Source organism: Phacochoerus africanus, chromosome 1 (assembly GCF_016906955.1).
Source record: "Phacochoerus africanus isolate WHEZ1 chromosome 1, ROS_Pafr_v1, whole genome shotgun sequence".
NCBI classification, from domain to species: domain Eukaryota; kingdom Metazoa; phylum Chordata; class Mammalia; order Artiodactyla; family Suidae; genus Phacochoerus; species Phacochoerus africanus.
Window position 1 is genome coordinate 120,518,801 of NC_062544.1, and position 20,824 is coordinate 120,539,624.

The 20,824-nt window shown below is 42.2% G+C and overlaps 1 protein-coding gene across 3 annotated transcripts in view; it reads right to left on the bottom strand.

Moving 5' to 3' along the window:
* Positions 1–2,800, bottom strand: part of ACOX2 (acyl-CoA oxidase 2) — a 33,079-nt gene extending 30,279 nt beyond the window's left edge. Inside the window, exons 1-2 of one of the 3 annotated variants that reach the window (XM_047778208.1) lie at positions 2,482–2,800; positions 293–475 (exon numbers count right to left, since the gene is read on the bottom strand). In XM_047778208.1, the coding sequence (XP_047634164.1) occupies positions 293–452 (160 nt within the window). In that variant the 5' untranslated portion in view covers positions 453–475; positions 2,482–2,800. The remainder of the gene's footprint in view (positions 1–292; positions 476–2,481) is intronic. The other 2 variants (XM_047778224.1, XM_047778215.1) reach the window with 2 other exon arrangements.
* Positions 2,801–20,824: the final 18,024 nt, after the last annotated feature.

Sequence of the window (20,824 nt, forward strand, 5' to 3'; positions counted from 1 at the left end):
TTTTACAGATGCAGTGAATGAGGTGCAGAGAAAGTGGCAAAGTGACTTGCCCAAGTTTACAAAGCTATGCAGTGAAAGAATAAGGACCAGCATCCAGGTCTTCTGCTACCTAGGACTTTTCTGTCCCTCAAATGGGCTCAGGGAGTATTGATATATTAAAGATGCCATCACTATCCAAAGGAGTGAATCTCTAACAGTGGAATTGTGAGAGCAGAGTTAGTTATTTGAAAGTGGACTGCTATTGAAGGACTCTTCCAAAAAAAAAGCATGTAAGCACAAAGCCTCCTCTTACCAACTTTCCTCCGGAGTGCAGTGTTCTGGGCACCTCCATCAAGGATGTTGGTGAGCTGTTCCACATTGAAGGACGGCATGCATCTCTCACCCTCTATGTCAGGGTGCACTTTCCTGCTCCAGGTGTCCCCCAGTGACATTTGGTATGCCGGACGGTCCATTCTAGCCCGGGTCTTCCTGGTGTCTAAGAAGAGATACTTGTGGTCTGGCTGCTCTGAGCCTTGGGCTGTGCTGTGGATCCCTATGTGGGAGGAACTGCCCAGGGCTGAGTGCAGCTAAGGTCTCCTTTGTGGAGGAGCAACTTCCCTTCAGTGCTTGATGCCACCTCACCCAGACACTCCTCCCTGTGAACATTTGCTGTGTACCAGGCACTGCCCATGATCCTATGCAGTAATTGCTCAATAAACAGGAGTTCGGTATGTTTTAGCCAAGATTTGGACAAGGTCTGATAGCAGGACTCATGTTCTGCCACCCCAGCTTGCGTCACGAAGCATTGCTCGGATAAGTCCTCACAAAATTGATGAGGGTCGCATGTGAAGAAAATTCATCTTAGGGAGGTTAAGTGCATGGCCTGTTATTGCACAGCTGGAGCTGGCTGGCAGGTGTTGGCTGGGGGTCCCACTGCAGAACATGTGCTCTGTCTGTGCTCCAGCCCCACCTAGGGGCTCACTGGGGGACCTGGGATCCCATTTCCCTAAGTTCCAGGTTCTTCTGGCCCATTTCTGTGAGCCTTGAGGGGTACTGTGGAGCTGAAGGGAAGAAGTTTGCCCCTTGCCTGTGATTCCACGCCACTCCCCTCCCTGGAGCCTGGGTGTCCCCCAGGGCCTTGGTGGACCCTGCATCTTTCACAGCAAACCCTCAGCTTTTTAGAAGCCCCTGTTCCCCTACAGCAAGGCAAACACTAGGTACTGTTTGTTCTACTTCCTGAGGCTCTCATATTGATTTGTTCCTTCCATTCACTTGGCTACCACCCAGGCCCCTACCACCTCTCACCTGCTGGGCTGAGCTCTTTAACTGTGGTCACGGTGTTTACCTCCCAGCTGGGAGTCTGGTCCTTGGTGGCCACTGGGAAAGAGAGTCCACGCCTTCTGCTATCCGCTACCTCTCACCCCACATGCCCCTTGCCCTGTATCTGTCCACTCCCCGCACCCATGCCTCCTCCCTCTCCTCCTGCCTTTGCCCCTGCTGTCTCCTGCCCTTTGCCCCTGCTGTCTCCTTTGTGTTCGTAATCAGCCCGCAGCCCTCAGAGTCATCTCAGAAGACTCTAAGGAGTCTTCTGATGGCAGTGCCCCCACCCCACCCCCCGCAGAACCCGCTGGGTGCTATCAGAGTGGCCTGGAGCCTAACACGAAGAGGTAGGCTGTGACTCTTTCCTGTGGGCAGCCCCTGCTGTGATTCCTATTCTTCTTCACTACAACCCTGCAGATACACTACTGCTATTATAACTAGTTTTTAGAGAGGACAGGAGCCTTGGGAAGGGAGGAAACTTTGTAAGGTCATGCAGCCACATGTGGCAAATGGGATTCATAGCAGGCCTCTATACAGACAGCCCTAAGTGGGTGGCAGGGCCTTGGGGTGCTGACAAAGGGCCTGGCACGGCACATTCAAGAAGCCCCCTCCTCTGCCCCTTGGATCCTGGCAAGGCCGGCTAACTTGTCTCCTCTTTCCCTGCCCCACTTCTCCCCGCCTCTTCCACCCTATGCTCCAACTGCTGCTGCCTCTTGGCTGTGCTCCAACATTTAGGCGTCACTCCCTCAGCGCAGGGCCTCAGCCAGGCTCTGTCCTCTGCGGGGAACACTCTTTCCCTGGATGTCCTCATGGCTGCCTCACTCCCTCTGCAAGTCCTTGATCACTGTCACCTTCTCAGTGAGGCTTAGCTGACCATCCTCTTTCAAATCCCAAGCCCCTTCCCCCAGCATTCCCAATCCTCTTCAATCTGCTCTGCTTTTTCTTTTTCGCTGATCGTAACATACAAGGTCATTTGCTCCTTTATTATGTTTTTGTTTATTGCTGTCTCTCCCTACTCAAACTCCAAGAGGGCCAGGATGTCATGGCTCTGATGCTTACTTAGCACAGGGCGTGGATCACAAGTAGCACATAGGAAACAAGTGTGGAATGAAAGCAAGTAGCTCTCAGAGGCTTTAGGAGTGAACTTAGGAGTGTCCAGTCCCTCTCCGGCCCCTGACTTACCTCGTCCTGAGTCCTGAGTCTGCGTAGCAGGCCTGGCCCAGCCGCACTAACTGCCGAGGTAGGCCTCTCATGGGTGGCCCAGCCCCTTTCTCCTCCCCTAGAGGGGCTGGGCCATTGGACCCTAAAGGCGCTGCTTGGCAGGCTCTCAGCTCCCAGCTATCCACTGGTTGAGCTCACTGCCTCCACTTGCATGTCTTCCTGCTTCCCTCTGGTGGCTGTGATGCTGCTGGGCACCGAGGCCTCCCTGGGAGACTAAGTGGGGGTGAGGCAGGGAGGGGGGAAGTTGGGTAGAGAGCTTAGCTCGAGGCTGGCTGGGCAGCCTAGTGAGTGCCAGCTCCCCAGCCTCTGTCTTCCCTTCTTTCCCTACCTCCTTGGCTCACCTCTCAGAGCCTGGTCCTGGTCAAACGCACATGCTTTCACTCTCGTAAAGTAATGCACAGATGCGACCTGGGTTCAAATCCTGGAGGTATGATGCTGACTTGCTTCTCTTCTAAGCTTCCCTTCCTTTAACTCACAGGGTATGAAGGAAAAGTCTTGGTTAACTGTAAAGCCCCAAGCATTTGCAACTTTGTGATTTTTTACTGTTTTCTTGGTTCCCCATGAGAGAATTTCTTAATTCCCAGGAGTAATGCTTAATAGGAGGATTTCCCATTCTTTGGCGTTGTACAGCTGGTGAGATATTTAAGGGTGAGCATGTGAGGTTTGGATAGAACAGAATGTGCTGGTTTGGTTACTCATCAATATTTATTTACTTGCTTGTTTGATTTTTCATTTATTTTTTCTTTTTTGGCTGCCCTATGGCATGTGGCGTTCCCAGGCCATGGGTCAGAGCTGAGCTGTGGTTGTGACCTATGTGGCAGCTGCAGCACCACCAGATCCTTTAATCCACTGTGCTGGGCTGGGGATGGAACCTGTGTCCTGGGTCTGCAGAGATGCCGCTGATCCTGTTGTGCCACAGCGGGAATGCCAGTATTCATTTTTGAATGTCGGCAGTGATCTCGGCACTGGGGCACAGTAGGAAGCCCAAACCACAGAAAACAAAACTGTACCAGTGCCCTGCCCTTGCAGCTTCCATCCTGGGGTTGAGGGGCTGCTAGGGAGACATAGTTATAGTAGAAGTGGGCTGGAAAACCTAGTGAGATATTCACAACCACTTCTAATGAATTTAGAACTTTTTTATTTTTATTTTTTTGGCTGTTTCCTCTCATATTATTTGTTTCAAGTTTTATTTAAGTATATTTAATTTACCAGGCTGCGATACTTCTTACTGTACAACAAAGTGACCCAGTCATAAGTGTACACACATCCATTCTCTCTCAGATTCTTTTCCCACATAGATTATCACAGACTGTCGGGTAGAGCTCTCTGTGCTATACAGCAGGTCCCTGTTGGCCAATCGTTCCATATACTCCGCGTGCATATGCCAATCCCAAAGCCCCTGTCCATCCTGCCCCCCACCCCCATACCTGTCCCCTATGGTAACCATAAGTTTTTCAAAGTCTGTGAGTCTGTTTCTGTTCTGCAAATAAGTTCATTTGTATCCCTTTTTTAAGATTCCACATATAATCTTCCACATAGGTATCATATAATGTTTGTCTTTCACTCTGTGACTAACTTCACTTAGTATGATAGTTTCTTGGTCCATCCATGTTGCAGCAAATGGCATCACTTCATTCTTTTTTATGGCAGAGTAATATTCCATTGAATATATGTACTACATCTTTATCCATTCCTCGGTCATTGGGCATTTAATTTGCTTCCATGCCTTGGCTATTGTAAATAGTGCTACAGTGAACATTGGGGTACAGATATCTTTTTGCATTATGGTTTTCTCTGGGTATATTCACAGGAGTTGGATTGCTGGATCATGTGATAGTTCTATTTTTAGTTGCTTTTTGTTAGTTTGTTTTTGGTTTTTAGGGCCACACCCACGGCATATGGAAGTTCCCAGGCTAGGGTTGAAACAGAGCTGTAGATGCTGGCTTACACCACAGCCACAGCAATGCCAGATCCAAGTCATGTCTTCGACGTACGTCGCAGCTCACAGCAATGCCGGATCCTTAACCCCCTGAGCGAGGCCAGGGATTGAACCTGTGTCCTCACGGATACTAGTCAGATTCGTTTCCGATGAGCCACGACAGGAACTCCTTGTTGAGGATTTTTGCATGTATGTTCATTGGTGATACTGGTGTGTAATTTTCTTCTTTGTGGTACCTTTGTCTGGTTTTGGTATCAGGGTCATGGTGGCTTTAGAGAATGAGCTTGGGAGTGTTCCTTCTGCAACTTTTAGGAAAACCTTCAGAAAAATTGATGTTAATTCTTCTCTGAGTGTTTGATACATTTTGCCTGCTAAGCCATCTGGTTCTGGACTTCTGTTTTTTGGAAGTTTTTAAACCACAGTTTCAATTTCAGTACTTGTGATCAGTCTATTCATATTTTCTATTTCTTCCTGGTTCAGTCTTGGAAAGTTGTACCTTTGTATGAATTTTTCCATTTCGTCTACATTGTCCATTTTATTGGCATATAGTTGCTTGTAGTAGTCTGTTATGATCCTTTGCATTTCTGTAGTATCAGTTGTAGTTTCTCCTTTTTCATTTCTAATTTTTTTGATTTGAGTCCTCTCCCTTTTTTTCTTGATGATACTGGCTAAAGGTTTATCAATTTTGTTGATCTTTGCAAAGGTTTCATTGATTTTCTCTATTGTTTTCTTCATCTCTATTTTATTTCTTTCTGTTCTGATCTTTATGATTTCTTTCCTTCTACCAAGTTTGGGTTTTGTTCATCTTTCTTTACTTGCTTTAGGTATAAGATTAGGTTGTTTATTTGAAAATTTTCTTTTTTTCCTGAGGTAAGCTTGTGTTGCTATAAACTTCCCTCTTAGAACTGCTTTTCTGCATCCCATAGGTTTTGGGTCATTGTGTTTTCATTTTCATTGGTCTGTGCATTTTTATTTTATTTATTTTTTTTGTCTTTTGTCTTTTTAGGGCCATACCCGCAGCATATGGAGGTTGCTGGCTAGGGGTCTAATCAGAGCTGTAGCTGCCGGCCTACACCACAGCCATAGGAACGTCAGATCAGAGCCATGTCTGCAACCTATACCACAGCTCACAGCAACGTTGGATCCTTAACCCACTGAGGGAGGACAGGGATCGAGCCCGCAACCTCATGGTTCCTAGTCGGATTCGTTTCTGCTGTGCCACAACAGGAACTCCTGTCCATGCATTTTTTAATTTTTCCTTCTTAACTTCTTCAGTGTTCCGTTGGTTGTTTAGCAGCATTTTGTTTAGCTTCCAATTGTTTGTTGTTGTTGTTGTTTTTTCTTATTGATTTCTAATCTCATAGCATTGTGATCAGAAAAGATGCTTAAATTTCATGGTCTATGGCCCAGTATGTGACCTGTCCTGGAGAATGTTCAATGTTCACTTGAGAAGAATCCTTTTTTTTTTTTTTTTTTTGGCTGCACCTATGGCATGTGGAAGTTTCTAGGCCAGGGATTGAATCTCACCTGCAGCTGTGACCTATCCCACAGTTGCAGCAACACTGGATCCTTAAGCCACTGTGCTGGGCTGGTGTTTGAACCTGTGCCTCTATAGTGACCTGAGCCACTGTGGTTGGATTCCTGTTTTTTTGTTTTTTTGTTTTTTTGTTTGTTGGCTTTCCCATGGCATATGGAGTTCTTAGGTCAGGGATCAGATCTGAGCCATACTTGTGACCTACACCGCAGCTGTGGCTGTGGCAACACCAGATCTTTTAACCCACTGTGCCATGCCAGGGATCAAACCTGCATCCTGGTACTGGAGAGATGCTACCACTCCCATTGCACCACAGCAGGAACTCCTGCAGTTGGATTCTTAGCCCAGTCTGCCACAGTGGAAACTTCGAGAAGAATTTTTTGGATGGAATGTTCTATGTGCACTTGAGAAGAATCCTTTTGGATGGAATGTTCTGTAAATATCAATTAAGTCTACCTGGTCTAATGTGTTAAGGTCTGTGTTTCCTCATTGATTTTCTGTCTGGATGATCTGTCCTTTGATGTAATTGGGGGTGTTAAATTCCCCCACAATTATTGTATTACTGTTGACTTCTTTCATGACTATTAGTAATTGCCTTATTTATTGTGGTGCTCCTATATTGGGTTTATGTATATATTTACAATTGTTATAATTTCTTGGATTGATCCTTTGATCATTATTTAGTGTCCTTCTTTGTCTCTTGAAAGTCTGTTTTGTCTGATATGAGTATTACCACCCTGGCTTTCTTTTGATTTTCATTTTCTTGGAATGTGTTCTTCCATTCCCTCACTTTCAGTGTGTATGTGTCTTTAGATCTGAATTGGGTCTCCTCTAGACAGCATATATATGGGTCTTATTTTTGTATCCATTCAGACTGTCTTTGTCTTTTGGTTGAAGCATTTAGTCCATTTACATTCAGTGTAACTATGGACACGTAGGTAGTTATTGCCATTTTCTCAATTGTTTGGGTTTGTTATTTTTAGGTCTTTTTTCTTCTCTTCCTCTTTTGTTCTCTTATCTTATGATTTGATGACTATCTTTGTGTTGTATCAAGAAGTGTTGTGATTGTCCAGGTTTGCACAGTAAGTAGATTACAGAGCTGAAATTTCAACCAGTTCTTTTAATGCTAAAGACTGGCTCTTAACCAATTTGTGCAAGGTTGAAAAGAAATCAGGAGACCTAGATCTCCTGTCCTGGTAGGACTTATGCCCTCCCCTATTGATTTTTCTACTTCTCTATTTTTGATGTGGGGTGTTTGCTCACTAAGGGGCCTCACAGTTCTCCACCATGCCCCTGTGGTAGTGTCTAACTTGTGTCCTGGGGAAGGGGCAGGATCCAAACTCTGAGACATTGCTTCGCAGGTCCTGCCAGGACTTGGGGGCCTGATCCCCTGGGTCCTCTGTTGCTATCCATAATGACTATACAAAAGGTGATGGCTTCAGGGAAGGTGGCCTTGACCCTATTGTTTGGAGGAAGAAATTCTGGTTTCCAACCTTGCTCTGCCAAGGATTTATGCAATCACTGACCATGAAAAATTACTTAATTTTTCTCTGCCATAGTTGCCACATCCTGATTGTCTTGAGATTAAGTTATTGATTTTTCTAAAAACGTGTGTTTTATTGTGTTTCAGGTGTATGACATTAGAAATTGACATTTGTGTACACTGTAAAGAGATCACCCCCAAAAGCCTCAGTACCACCAGTGACCATACAATTGACCCTCTTCACCCCTTTTTTTCACCCCAGTAGCCCTCTACCCTTTTGGTAACCACTGATCTGTTCTCTGAATCTATGTTTGTTTTTTGTTTGTTTTAGATTCCACACATGAGAAAAATTATAGTTGCCATTCTGACTTATTTCACTTAGTGTAATACTTTTGGAGTTCATCCGTGTTGGCACAAATAGCAAGACTTCTTTCTTTTTTATGGCTGAATAGTATTTTATTGTTTATAGATAATACTATATCTTCATTATCTATTCATCCATTGATGGACAGTTAGGTTGTTTCCTATGTCTTGACTATTGTATGATGTTGCAGTGAACATAGGGGTATATATATCTTTCTGAAATAGTATTATTGTATTCTTCAGATAAATACCCAGAAGTGCAATAGCTAGATCATATGGTAGATCTTTTGTTTCTTTTGCCTTTGAAGTCATATTCACAAAAATATTACTAAGTCCAATGTCAAGAAGCTTACCACCTATGTTTTCTTGTAGTAATTTTATGGTTTCAGTTCTGACATACAAGTCTTTAATCCACTTTGCATTAATTTTTTTTATGCAATTGTAAATGAGATTATTTTCTTAATTTCCCTTTATGATAGTTTGTAACTTTTTGTAAATGACTTATCCACTACCTTTTACATATATTTACATTTTCCAGTGAGAATTTTACTTCCATATGTTTTTTTTTTTACCATTGCCTTTTCTTTTCAGCCTAAAGAAGTCCTTTTAACTTTTCTTGTAAGGCTTGTTTGGTGGTGATGGACTTTAGCTGTTGCTTATCTGGAGAACTTTTATCTCTCCTTCAATTCTGAATGATTACTTTGCCAGGTAGAAAATTGGTTGGAAATTCTTTTCTTTCAGCACTTGAGGTATGTCATGTCAGTCTATTCTGGCCTGTAAATTTTCGGCTGTAAAATCTCCTGAAAACCTTATGGGATTTTCCTTGTACATGACAAGTTGTTTTTCTCTTGTTGCTTTCATTTTTTCGTTACCCTTAACTTTTTACCACATTAATTATATTATGTCTTGGTGTAGGTTCTCTTTGGGTTCCTCTTACTTGGAACTCATTAGGTTTCTTGGACCTGGATATCTGTTTCCTTCCTCAGATTAGGGAAGTTTTTTTTTGTTGTTGTTGTTGGTTTGTTTTACTTTGATTTTAATCATTGTCTAAAACACTTTGAGTGGTATTGATGGAGTGGTGGATTTTCCACCAAATAATTAAGTGACTTTGATATATATATCTTTTCATCCAAAGTTTTGTACATCACATTGTTTTCTAATGAAAAAATGTTAATATGGCTTTTTGTATTACTAAAAAGCTTTGAGATTAAGGAAAAATAAATAACTCTTGTACAGTTCAGTATTGTCTATTAAGTCTGTATTGGCAGTATGCATCAGATTAGGGAAATTTTCATCCATTATTTATTCAAATATTTTTTCTGGCCCCTTCTCTCTTCCTTCACTGGGACCTCTATGATGCAAATATTATTATGCTTGCTGTTGTCCTAGATGTCCCTTAAGGTATCTTTAATTTAAAATAATTTTTTGGGGGAGTTCCCGTCGTGGCACAGTGGTTAACGAATCTGACTAGGAACCAGGAGGTTGTGGGTTCGATCCCTGGCCTTGCTCAGTGGGTTAAGGATCCGGCATTGCCATGAGCTGTGGTGTAGGTCGCAGACGTGGCTCGGATCCCATATTGCTGTGGCTCTGGTGTAGGCCAGTGGCTGCACCTCCGATTCGACCCCTAGCTTGGGAACCTCCATATGCCATGAAAGCAGCCCAAGAAAATGGCAAAAACACTAAATAAATAAATAAAATATTTTTTATTATAGTTGATTTATGATGTTCTGTCAATTTCTGCTGTACAGCAAAGTGACCCAGTTATACATATATATGCATTCTTTTTCTCATATTATCCTCCATCATGTTCCCAGTGTTTAGATATAGTTTCCTGTGCTATACAGCAGGATCTCATTGCTTATCCACCCAAAATGCAATAGTTTGCATCTATTAACCCCAAACTCCCAGTGCATCCCACTCCCTCCCCTTCCCCCTTGGCAACCACACGTCTGTTCTCCATGTTCATGAGTTAGTTTCTTTTCTGTAGATAGGTTCATTTGTGCCATATATTTGATTCTATATATAAGTGGTATCACATAGTATTTGTCTTTCTCTTTCTTTTTTTTTTGTCTTTCTTTCTTGCCACATGATGCTAGATCTGAGCCACGTCTGTGACTTACACCACAGCTCATGGCAACACCAGATCCTTAATCCACTGAATGAGGCTGGGGATCAAACCCCAAACCTCATAGATACTAGTTGGATTCATGACTGCTGAGCCACAACAGGAATGCCTATTTCTTTTATTGTTTGTTTTTTATGGCCACCACTGAGGCATACGGAAATTCCTAGGCCAGGGATTGAATCCAAGCTGCAGCTGCAGCAGTGCTGGATCCATTATCTGAAAATGCCAGGCTGAGAATCAAACATGTGCCTCATGGATCGTTATAAGATTCATTTCTGCTGAGCCATGATGGAAACTTCCTGTGCCATATTTTAGATTCCACATAAGTGATATCATGGTGTTTGTCTTTCTTTTTCTGACTTTCTTCACTTAGTATGAGAATTTCTAGTTCCATCCATGTTGCTGCAAATGAAATTATTTTGTTCTTTTATGGCTGAGTAATATTCCATTGTATATATGTACCACATCTTCTTAATCTATTCATCTGTCAGTGGACATTTGGCTGGTTTCCATGTCTTGGCTATTGTCAATAGTGTTGCAATGAACATACAGGTGCATGTATCTTTTTTTTATTTTTTTTAAATAAAATTGCACAATTTATTTTTAATTTAAAAAAAATGATTTTTTTTCCATTATAGCTGGTTTACAGTGTTCTGTCAATTTTCTACTATACAGCAAGGTGACCTAGTCACACATACACATATACATTCTTTTTTCTCACATTATCATGCTCCATCATAAGTGACTAGATATAGTTCCCAGTACTATACAGCAGGATCTCATTGCTTCTCCATTCCAAATGCAATAGTTTGTATCTATTAACCCCAAATTCCCAGTTCATCCCACTCCCTCCCCCTCCCCCTTGGCAACAACAAATCTTTTCTCCAAGTCCATGAGTTTCTTTTCTGTGGAAAGGTTCATTTGTGCTGTATATTAGATTCCAGATATGTGATATCATATGGTATTTGTCTTTCTCTTTCAGACTTACTTCACTCAGTATGAGAGTCTCTAGTTCCATCCATGTTGCTATAAATGGCAGTATTTTGTTCTTCTTTATGGCTGAGTAGTATTCCATTGTGTATATATACCACATCTTCTTAATCCATTATCTGTTAATGGACTTTTAGGTTGTTTCCATGTCTTGGCTATTGTGAGTAGTGCTGCAATGAACATGCAGGTGCATGTGTCTTTTTCAAGGAAAGTTTTGTCCGGATATGTGACCAGGAGTGGAATTGCTGGATCCTCTGGTAGTTCTATATTTAGTTTTCTGAAGTGCTTCCATACTGTTTTCCATAGTGGTTGTACCAATTTACATTCCCACCAACAGTGTAGGAGGGTTCTCTTTTCTCCACACCCTCTCCCACTTTTGTTATTTGTAGACTTATCAATTATGGCCATTCTGACCAGTGTTAAGAGGTACCTTATTGTAGTTTTGATTTATATTTCTCTAATAATTAGTGATTTTTAGCATTTTTTCATGTGCCTACTGGCCATCTGTATGTCTTCTTTGGAGAAATGTTTATTCAGGTCTTTTGCACGTTTTTCACTTGGGTTGTTTAGTTTTTTGCTGTTGAGTTTTTTTGTTTGTTGTGTGTGTGTGTGTGTGTGGTTTTTTTTTTTTTTGTCTTTTTGCCTTTTCTAGGGCCACTCCCACGGCATATGGAGGTTCCCAGGCTAGGGGTCCAATCGGAGCTGTAACTGCCAGCCTACACCACAGTGACAGCAATGCAGAATCTGAGCCTTGTCTGCAAACTACACCACAGCTCACAGCAACGCCGGATCCTTAACCCACTGAGCAAGGCCACAGATCAAACCCTCAACCTCCTGGTTCCTAGTCAGATTTGTTAACCACTGTGCCACGACGGGAACTCCTGTGTTTGTGCTTTTTAAGACCACGCCCATGGCATATGGGGGTTCCTAGGCTAAGGGTCCAATCAGATCCACAGCTGTCAGCCTATACCACAGCCATAGCAATGCTGGATCCGAGCCACATCTGCAAACTACACCACAGCTCACGGCAGCACCAAATCCTTAACCCACGGAGTGAGGTCAGGAAGGAAGTGAACCTGCAACCTCATGGTTGCTAGTCAGATTCATTTCCGCTGTGCCATGACCAGAACTCCTGTTGAGTTGTTGAGTTGGATAAGTTGTCGAGTATTTTGGAGATTGAGCCCTTGTTGGTTGCATCATTTTCAATCATTTTCTCCCATTCCATAGGTTGTATTTTTTTTTTTTTTTATGGTTTCCTTTGCTGTGCAAAAGCTTTTAAGTTTGTTTAGGTCCCATTGGTTTATTTTTGTTTTTATTTCTTTTTTTTTTATTTTCCCACTGTACAGCAAGGGAATCAAATTATCCTTACATGTATACATTACAATTACATTTTTTTCCCCACCCTTTGTTCTGTTGCAACATGAGTATCTAGACAAAGTTCTCAATGCTATTCAGCAGGATCTCCTTGTAAATCTATTCTCAGTTGTGTCTGATAAGCCCAAGCTCCCTATCCCTCCCACTCCCTCCCCCTCCCATCAGGCAGCCACAGGTCTTTTCTCCAAGTCCATGATTTTCTTTTCTGAGGAGATGTTCATTTGTGCTGGATATTAGATTCCAGTTATAAGTGATATCATATGGTATTTGTCTTTGTCTTTCTGGCTCATTTCACTCAGGATGAGATTCTCTAGTTTCATCCATGTTGCTGCAAATGGCATTATGTCATTCTTTTTTATGGCTGAGTAGGATTCCATTGTGTATATATACCACCTCTTCCGAATAAAATCATCTGTGGATGGACATTTGGGTTGTTTCCCTGTCTGGGCTATTGTGAATACTGCTGCAATGAACATGCGGGTGCACGTGTCTCTTTTAAGTAGAGTTTTGTCCGGATAGATGCCCAAGAGTGGGATTGCGGGGTCATATGGAAGTTCTATGTATAGATTTCTAAGGTATCTCCAAACTGTTCTCCATAGTGGCTGTACCAGTTTACATTTCCACCAGCAGTGCAGGAGGGTTCTCTTTTCTTCACAGCCCCTCCAGCACTTGTTATTTGTGGACTTATTAATGATGGCCATTCTGACTGGTGTGAGGTGGTATCTCATGGTAGTTTTGATTTGCATTTCTCTTATAATCAGTGATGTTGAGCATTTTTTCATGTGTTTGCTGGCCATCTGTATATCTTCTTTGGAGAAATGTCTATTCAGGTCTTTTGCCCATTTTTCCATTGATTGATTGTTTTTTTTGCTGTTGGGTTGTATAAGTTGTTTATATATTCTAGAGATTAAGCATCATTTGAAACTATTTTCTCCCATTCTGAAAGTTGTCTTTTTGTTTTCTTTTGGGTTTCCTTGGCTGTGCAAAAGCTTTTCAGTTTGATGAGGTCCCATGGGTTTATTTTTGCTCTAATTTCTATTGCTTTGGGAGACTGACCTGAGAAAATATTCATGATGTTGATGTCAGAGAGTGTTTTGCCTATGTTTTCTTCTAGGAGTTTGATGGTGTCCTGTCGTATATTTAAGTCTTTCACCCATTTTGAGTTTATTTTTGTGCATGGTGTGAGGGTGCGTTCTAGTTTCATTGCTTTGCATGCAGCTGTCCAGGTTTCCCGGCAATGCTTGCTGAATAGACTTTCTTTTTCCCATTTTATGTTCTTGCCTCCCTTGTCAAAGATTAATTGACCATAGGTGTCAGGGTTTATTTCTGGGTTCTCTATTCTGTTCCATTGGTCTGTCTGTCTGTTCTGGTACCAGTACCACACTGTTTTGATGACTGTGGCTTTGTAGTATTTCTTGAAGTCTGGGAGAGTTATGCCTCCTGCTTGGTTTTTGTTTCTCAGGATTGCTTTGGCGATTCTGGGTCTTTTGTTGTTCCATATAAATGTTTGGATTGTTTGTTCTAGTTCTGTGAAAAATGTCATGTGTAATTTGATAGGGATTGTATTGAATCTGTAGATTGCTTTGGGTAGTATGACCATTTTTACAATATTGATTTTTCCAATGCAGGAGCATGGAATATCTTTCCATTTCTTTACATCTTCTTTGATTTCTTTGATTAAAGTTTTATAGTTCTCGGCATATAGGTCCTTTACCTCCTTGGTCAGGTGTATTCCAAGGTATTTGATTTTGTGAGGTGCAATTTTAAAAGGTATCGTATTTTTGTATTCCTTTTCTAATATTTCATTGCTGGTATACAGAAATGCCACTGACTTCTGAATGTTAATCTTATATCCTGCTACTTTGCTGAATTTATGAATCAGTTCAAGTAGTTTTGGGGTTGAGTCCTTAGGGTTTTCTATGTATAGTATCATGTCATCTGCATACAGGGACAGTTTGATCTCTTCTCTTCCTATATGGATGCCTTTTCTTTCTTTTGTTTGTCTAATTGCTGTGGCTAGGACTTCCAAAATGATGTTGAAGAGCAGTGGTGAGAGTGGGCATCCCTGTCTTGTTCCAGATTGGAGTGAGAAGGCTTTCAGTTTTTCCCCATTGAGGATTATATTTGCTGTGGGTTTCTCATAAATGGCTTTGATTATATTCAGGAATGTTCCCTCTATACCCACTTTGGCGAGGGTCTTGATCATGAATGGATGTTGGACTTTGTCAAATGCTTTTTCTGTGTCTATTGAGATATCATATGATTTTTGACTTTTTTTTTGTTACTGTGGTGTATGATGCTGATTGATTTGCATATGTTGACCCATCCTTGTGAACCTGGGATGAACCCAACCTGGTCATGGTGTATAATTTTTTTGATATGTTGTTGGATTCGGTTGGCTAAGCTTTTGTTGAGAATTTTTGCATCTATATTCATCAATGATATTGGGCGATAGTTTTCTTTTTTGGTGATATCTCTGTCTGGTTTTGGAATGAAGGTGATGGTGGCATCATAGAATGTCTTTGGGAGTATTCCTTCTTCTTCCACCTTTTGAAAGAGTTTCAGGAGGATGGGCACCAATTCCTCTTTATATGTTTGATAGAATTCACCTGTGAAGCCATCTGGTCCTGGACTTTTATTTGTAGGGAGTGATTTTATGACCTCTTCAATTTCATTTCTAGTGATCGGTCTGTTCAGTTGGTCTGTTTCTACTTGATTCAGTTCTGGCAGGCTGTAAGAGTCTAGAAAATTGTCCATTTCTTCCAGATTGTCAAACTTGTTGCTGTATAGTTGTTCATAGTATTCTCTTATGGTTTTTTGTATTTCTGCTGTATCCGTTGTGATTTCTCCTTTTTCATTTATAATTTTGGTTCTTTGGATTCTTTCTCTCCTCTTTTTAGTGAGTCTGGCCAGGGGTTTGTCAATTTTGTTTACCTTTTCAAAGAACCAGCTCTTGGTTTTATTAATTTTCTTGATTGTTTTTTGAGTCTCTATTTTATTGATTTCTTCTTTGATCTTTATAATTTCCTTCCTTCTGCTGACTTTAGGACTTTTTTGTTCTTCTTTTTCTAATTCATTTAGGTGGAGGGTTAAGTTGTCAATTTGGGATCTTTCTTCTTTTTTGAGAAAGGCCTGTATTGCTGTAAATTTCCCTCTGAGCACTGCTTTCGCAGCATCCCATAGATTTTGAGAGGTTGTGTCTTCATCATCATTTGTTTCAAGGTAGTTTTTAATTTCCTTCTTGATTTCCTCATTGACCCATTGGTTTTTTAGTAGCATGTTGTTTAGTCTCCATGCAGTAGGTTTTTTCTCTTTCCTTTTCCCATGGTTGGTTTCTAATTTCATGGCATTGTGGTCAGAGAAGATACTTGAGATAATTTCTATGCTCCTAAATTTATTGAGATTAGCTTTGTGTCCCAATATGTGGTCGATTCTTGAGAATGTTCCATGAGCATTTGAGAAGAATGTGTATTCTGCTTTTTTTGGATGTAGTGTCCTGAAGATATCAATGAAGTCTAACTTTTCTATTGTTTCCTTTAGGATCTCTGTTGCTTTATTGGTTTTCTGTCTAGAGGATCTGTCCATTGATGTGAGGGGGGTATTAAGGTCTCCTACTATGATTGTATTCTCATCAATATCTCCCTTTATGTCTGTTAATATTTGATGTATGTATCTGGGTGCTCCTATATTTGGGGCATATATGTTGATGATAGTAACATCCTCTCCTTGGATGGATCCCTTAATCATTAAGTAGTGTCCTACTTTGTCTTTCTCTATGTCTTTTGTTTTAAAGTCTATTTTGTCTGATATGAGTGTTGCGACTCCTGCTTTTCTGTCATGTCTATTGGCATGAAATATTTTTCCCCACCCTTTCACTTTCAATCTATATGCATCCTTTGTCCTAAGGTGAGTTTCTTGTAGGCAGCATATTGAAGGTTTTTGCCTTTTTATCCCCTCAGCCACTCTATGTCTTTTGATTGGGGCATTCAGTCCATTGACATTTAAGGTGATAATTGATAGATGATTATTTATTGCCATTTTGAACCTCGTGTTCCAGTTGATTCTATGGTTCTCCATTCTTCCTTTCTTTCTTTCTTTCTTTTTTTTTTGGTTGGTGATCTCCTGTTATTATCTGCTTGAGTATTTTTTTTTTCATTTTTTGCAAATGCAATATTTGGTTTTGGCTTGTGGTTGCCCTGTTTTTGAAGTATGCTAACCCCTTCCCATAATTGTGTGTTTTAGCCTGATGGTCCTGTAAGTTCAAACACTTCATTACTATATTAAAATTAAGAAGCGAAACATACAAACAAACAAAAAGGGTTATTTACTTCCTAACATCCCTTGCCCACATTTTATGGTTTTGATGACTCTTTTTTATTTTTTCTTTTTAATTTTATTTTGTTTGAGGCCTGTTCATGATTAAATCTGTATGCTGGCTTATTTGAGTGACTGCTCTCTGATTGAGGTTTCCTCAGTCCTAGTTCTTCCTCTTCTTCTTCTTCTTTTTTTTTTCTTTTTTCTTCCCTTTCCTTCCTTTCTTTTTGGTTTAGGGAAGCCTTTCAGTATTTCTTTTAACCTGGGTTTTGTGTTGCTGTATTCTTTTAGTTTTTGTTTGTTGGAAAAAATTTTTATTTCCCCTTCTATTTTAAATGATATTCTTGCTGGATAGAGTATTCTAGGTTGCATATTTTTTCCTTTTAGCACTTTAAATATCTCTTGCCATTCCCTCCTGGCCTGTAGTGTTTCTGTAGAGAAATCAGCTGATAATCTTATGGGGGTTCCCTTGTAGGTAACATTCTGCTTTTCTCTTGCTGCCTTTAGGATCCTCTCTTTATCACTAACTTTTGCCATTTTTATTATGATGTGTCTTGGTGTGGGTCTATTTGGGTTCAACTTGTTTGGGGCCCTCTGTGCTTCCTGTATCTTGAACCCAGTATCCTTTAGATTTGGGAAGTTTCCAGCGATAATTTCTTCAAATATATTTTCCATTCCCTTATATTTTTCTACTCCTTCTGGAATTCCTATTATGCATAGATTGGCCTGCTTTATATTATCCCATAGGTCTCTTATATTGCTTTCCTGTTTTTTGATTCGGTTTTCTGTCTGTTGACCTGATTGGGTGATTTCCATTATTCTATCTTCCATATCACTGATTCGTTCTTCTGCATTATTCATTCTGGTTTTTACTGCCCTTAGTTCAGTTTGTATCTCTGCAAATGAATGTTCTAGTTTTTCTTGGCTCCTCCTTATATTTTCTAGTTCCTTTCTGAGGGTGTCTGCATTACTGTTCATATCTTCTCTTAATTCCTTCAGTATCTTCACTATTTCTCTTTTGAACTCCAGGTCTGTCAGACTGCAGAGATCTGTTTCATTGTTGACTGTTTTAGGTGAGTTCTCCTGTTGGTTTGACTGGGGGTGGTTTCTCTGCTTCTTCATCTTGCTTGTTGTTTTCTTTCTCCTGAGGGAGTTGTACTCTCCGTTATCAGGCAGTGTTTGCCTTGTCACTGCCGTGAATGTTTCCTGAGGGGTGGTGGTGTTGGTCAGTCTTTTTTGAGGCAGTGTGGCTTTTCTGGAGTGTTGATGGGGCTAACGGGGTTTCTTTGAAGCAAAGGAGGACTTCCTGAGGGCAGACAGGACTGGGAGGTCCACACCACAATGGTAGCAGATTTCACTCGGTCAGGCAGAGCTTGCTCTGGTGTTTTTAGGCTGTGGGGTTCTTGCAGGAGGTTGGCGGTATTGGGCAGCTGTTCCTCAGGTGTGCAGCGCCCCTGGGGGCTGGAGCAGCTATCTGGGTCACTGAGAACCTAAGAGGCTCTTCCCTAAGGCAGCCCAACTCAGAAGGACGGTCTGAGAATGTAGGCAGATCTTTTCACAGTCTGGCCAAGCTTGTTGTAGCTTTTCTGGGCTTCAGGGGCTCCTCCAGGGGGCTGATGGTGCTGAGCAGCTATTCCGCAGGAGTGGGGCACCCCCTGAGAGCTTGGGCGGCTAGCAGGGCTGCTGAAAACCCAAGAGTCTCCTTCTCAGGGCAGCCCAACTCAGAAAGACCGTCTGAGATCTTTTCATGGCTCGGCCAGGCTTGTTGCAGCTTTTCTGGGCTGCAGGGGGTCCTGTATGGAGCTGGCAGTCCCATGCAGCTGATCTGCTAGAGCTCGGCACCCCCTGGGTGCTTGGGCGGCTAGCAGGGCCGCTGAAAACCCAAGAGGCTCCTCCCCAGGGCAGCCCAATTCAGAGAGACCGTCCGAGGATTAGGCAGATCTTTTCACGGCCTGGCTAGGCTTGTTCTAGCTTTTCTGGATTGCAGGCCCTTTTCTTGGGGGCTGGTGGTGTTTGGTGCTGCTCTGCGGAGGTGTAGCCCCTCCAAATGGCAAGCAGGTCTGTGCAGGGACAGCCCCTGCGGTGGTAGGCTTCAGGCAATTGTTGAGGCCAGCCCTCCTGGATGGCAGGCAGCCCCAGGTCCAGCGAGAGCATAGCGGGTGGTGGGGGTGGGGGGAGGGGATGCACTGGGAAGCACAGCTTTCTGCTAGCTAGCGGGCCTGTAAGCTTGCTGTGGTGTGGGGAGTATTCTATGGGGACCCACCCCTTCTTCTCTCCCCTCCCCAGCACCAGCGCAGACCAGGCTCTTCTCCCAGGTTCCCTCTGATGTGGCTTTCCACTTCCCTGCCCCTAGAGTATTGCTCCCTTCCTCTGAGACAGCTTTTTTTTCTAGTCTCCCAGGCAGTCTCTGCCCCGTCAAACTTGACAGACCAGTTTCTAGACCTCCCAAGCAGTCTCCGCTCCGCCCCGCCCCCCATCCCTTTCCTGGGGACTAACCTCTGGAGCCGAGGACTTGGTGCCCAGCCCCCACCCAGGCGTCTCAATTTTTGGTGACTGTGCCCGTAGTTCAGATGGTCCGTTCGGTTCTTGATCAGCTTTTCCGTACTCCAACTTACTGCTACACTCTTCTCTGCATCTGGAGATTCCTCCGGTTTGTTTGATCTTTCCCCCGTGTAGGTGACTTTCCAGGGTGCGGGTTCCCTTTCTCCTCCTCAGTTCCCTTTCGGGAGCGCCCGTCCAGCTCAGATTCACCTTCTCTCACTCTCCTCTTTTCTCTTGTTTTGCCTAGTAATGTCACGAACTTCTTGCTGTTATTGGAGTTTAGGTTCTTCTGCCAGCGATTGGTTGCTGTTCTGTGCAAGTCATTTATTCTGTAGGTGTGCTTTTTTTGTTGTGTTTGTGGGAGAGGCCGAGCGTGTCCCCCTACTCTTCTGTCATCTTGTCTCCTCCCCCTTTTTGTTTTTATTTCTAATGCTTTGGGAGAATGACCTAAGAAAACATTGGTAACGTTGATGTCAGAGAATGTTTTGCCTTTGTTCTCTTCTAGGAGTTTTATGGTGTCCTGCCTTATGTTTAATTCTTTAAGCCATTTCGAGTTTATTTTTGTGCATGGTGTGAGGGTGTGTTCTAGTTTCATGATTTGCATGCAGCTGTCCAGTTTTCATAGTACCATTTGCTGAAGAGACTGTCTTTTCTCCTTTTTATATTCTTGCTTCCTTTGTCGAAGATTAATTGGCCATAGCTATCTGGATTTATTTCTGGGTTCTTTATTCTGTTCCATTGATCTGTATATTTGTTTTTGTACCACTACCACCCTGTCTTGATTACTGTAGCTTTGTAATATCGTCTGAAATCTGGGAGCATTATGCCTTCTGCTTGGTTTGTGTTCCCCAGGAACAAAACTGCTTTGGCAATTCTAGGTCTTTTATGGCTTCATATAAATGTTTGTATTGTTCACTTTTTAAAATTCTTTTTTCCTTTTGCTTCTCTGTCTACGTGATTTCCTTTGCTTTGTCTTCCAGTGCACTGATTCATTCTTCTACTTCATCCAGTCTGCTGTTGAACCTCTCAAGTGCATTTTTCAATTCAGTTATAACTTCCCTTCATTACTTTGTTATATTTCCTGGCTCTTTGTTGAAGTTCTTATTGTGTTCATCCATTCTCTACTGAGATTGGTGAGCATCTGTATAATGTTTACTTTGAACTCTTTATCAGCTAGGTTTCTTGCTTCCATTTTATTAAGGTCTTTTTCTGGGGCTTTATCTTGCTTTTTGTTTGGAATATATTCCTCTGTCTCCTCATTTTGCCTGCCTTACCTGTGTTTGTCTACATGTTTTAGGCAAAACAGCTACCCCTCCCAGTCTTCTTGTGTAAGAGATGATTCACGGGGCCTTGAAACACAGTCCCTCTGGCTGCTAGCACCTACACATGCTCACCTGCTGTGGGGAGGAGTGGCTGCAGCTGGTATACTGTGCTCTTGCCCAGCCAGGTTGTACAGTGTGGAATGCACTTGAGGTGCTCCTGGCCTAGGTGTAGTGCAGCTGCTGTATGGGGAGGGCAGGATGCAGGTTCCTCTAATATTTGGCGAATTTCTTGTTTAAATGGTTTCTTTATCAGCTTGAGAGCTGACTCTGCTCTGTATGTTTTGGATGTGGTCGTTTCAATTTTATATCAAACTATTGA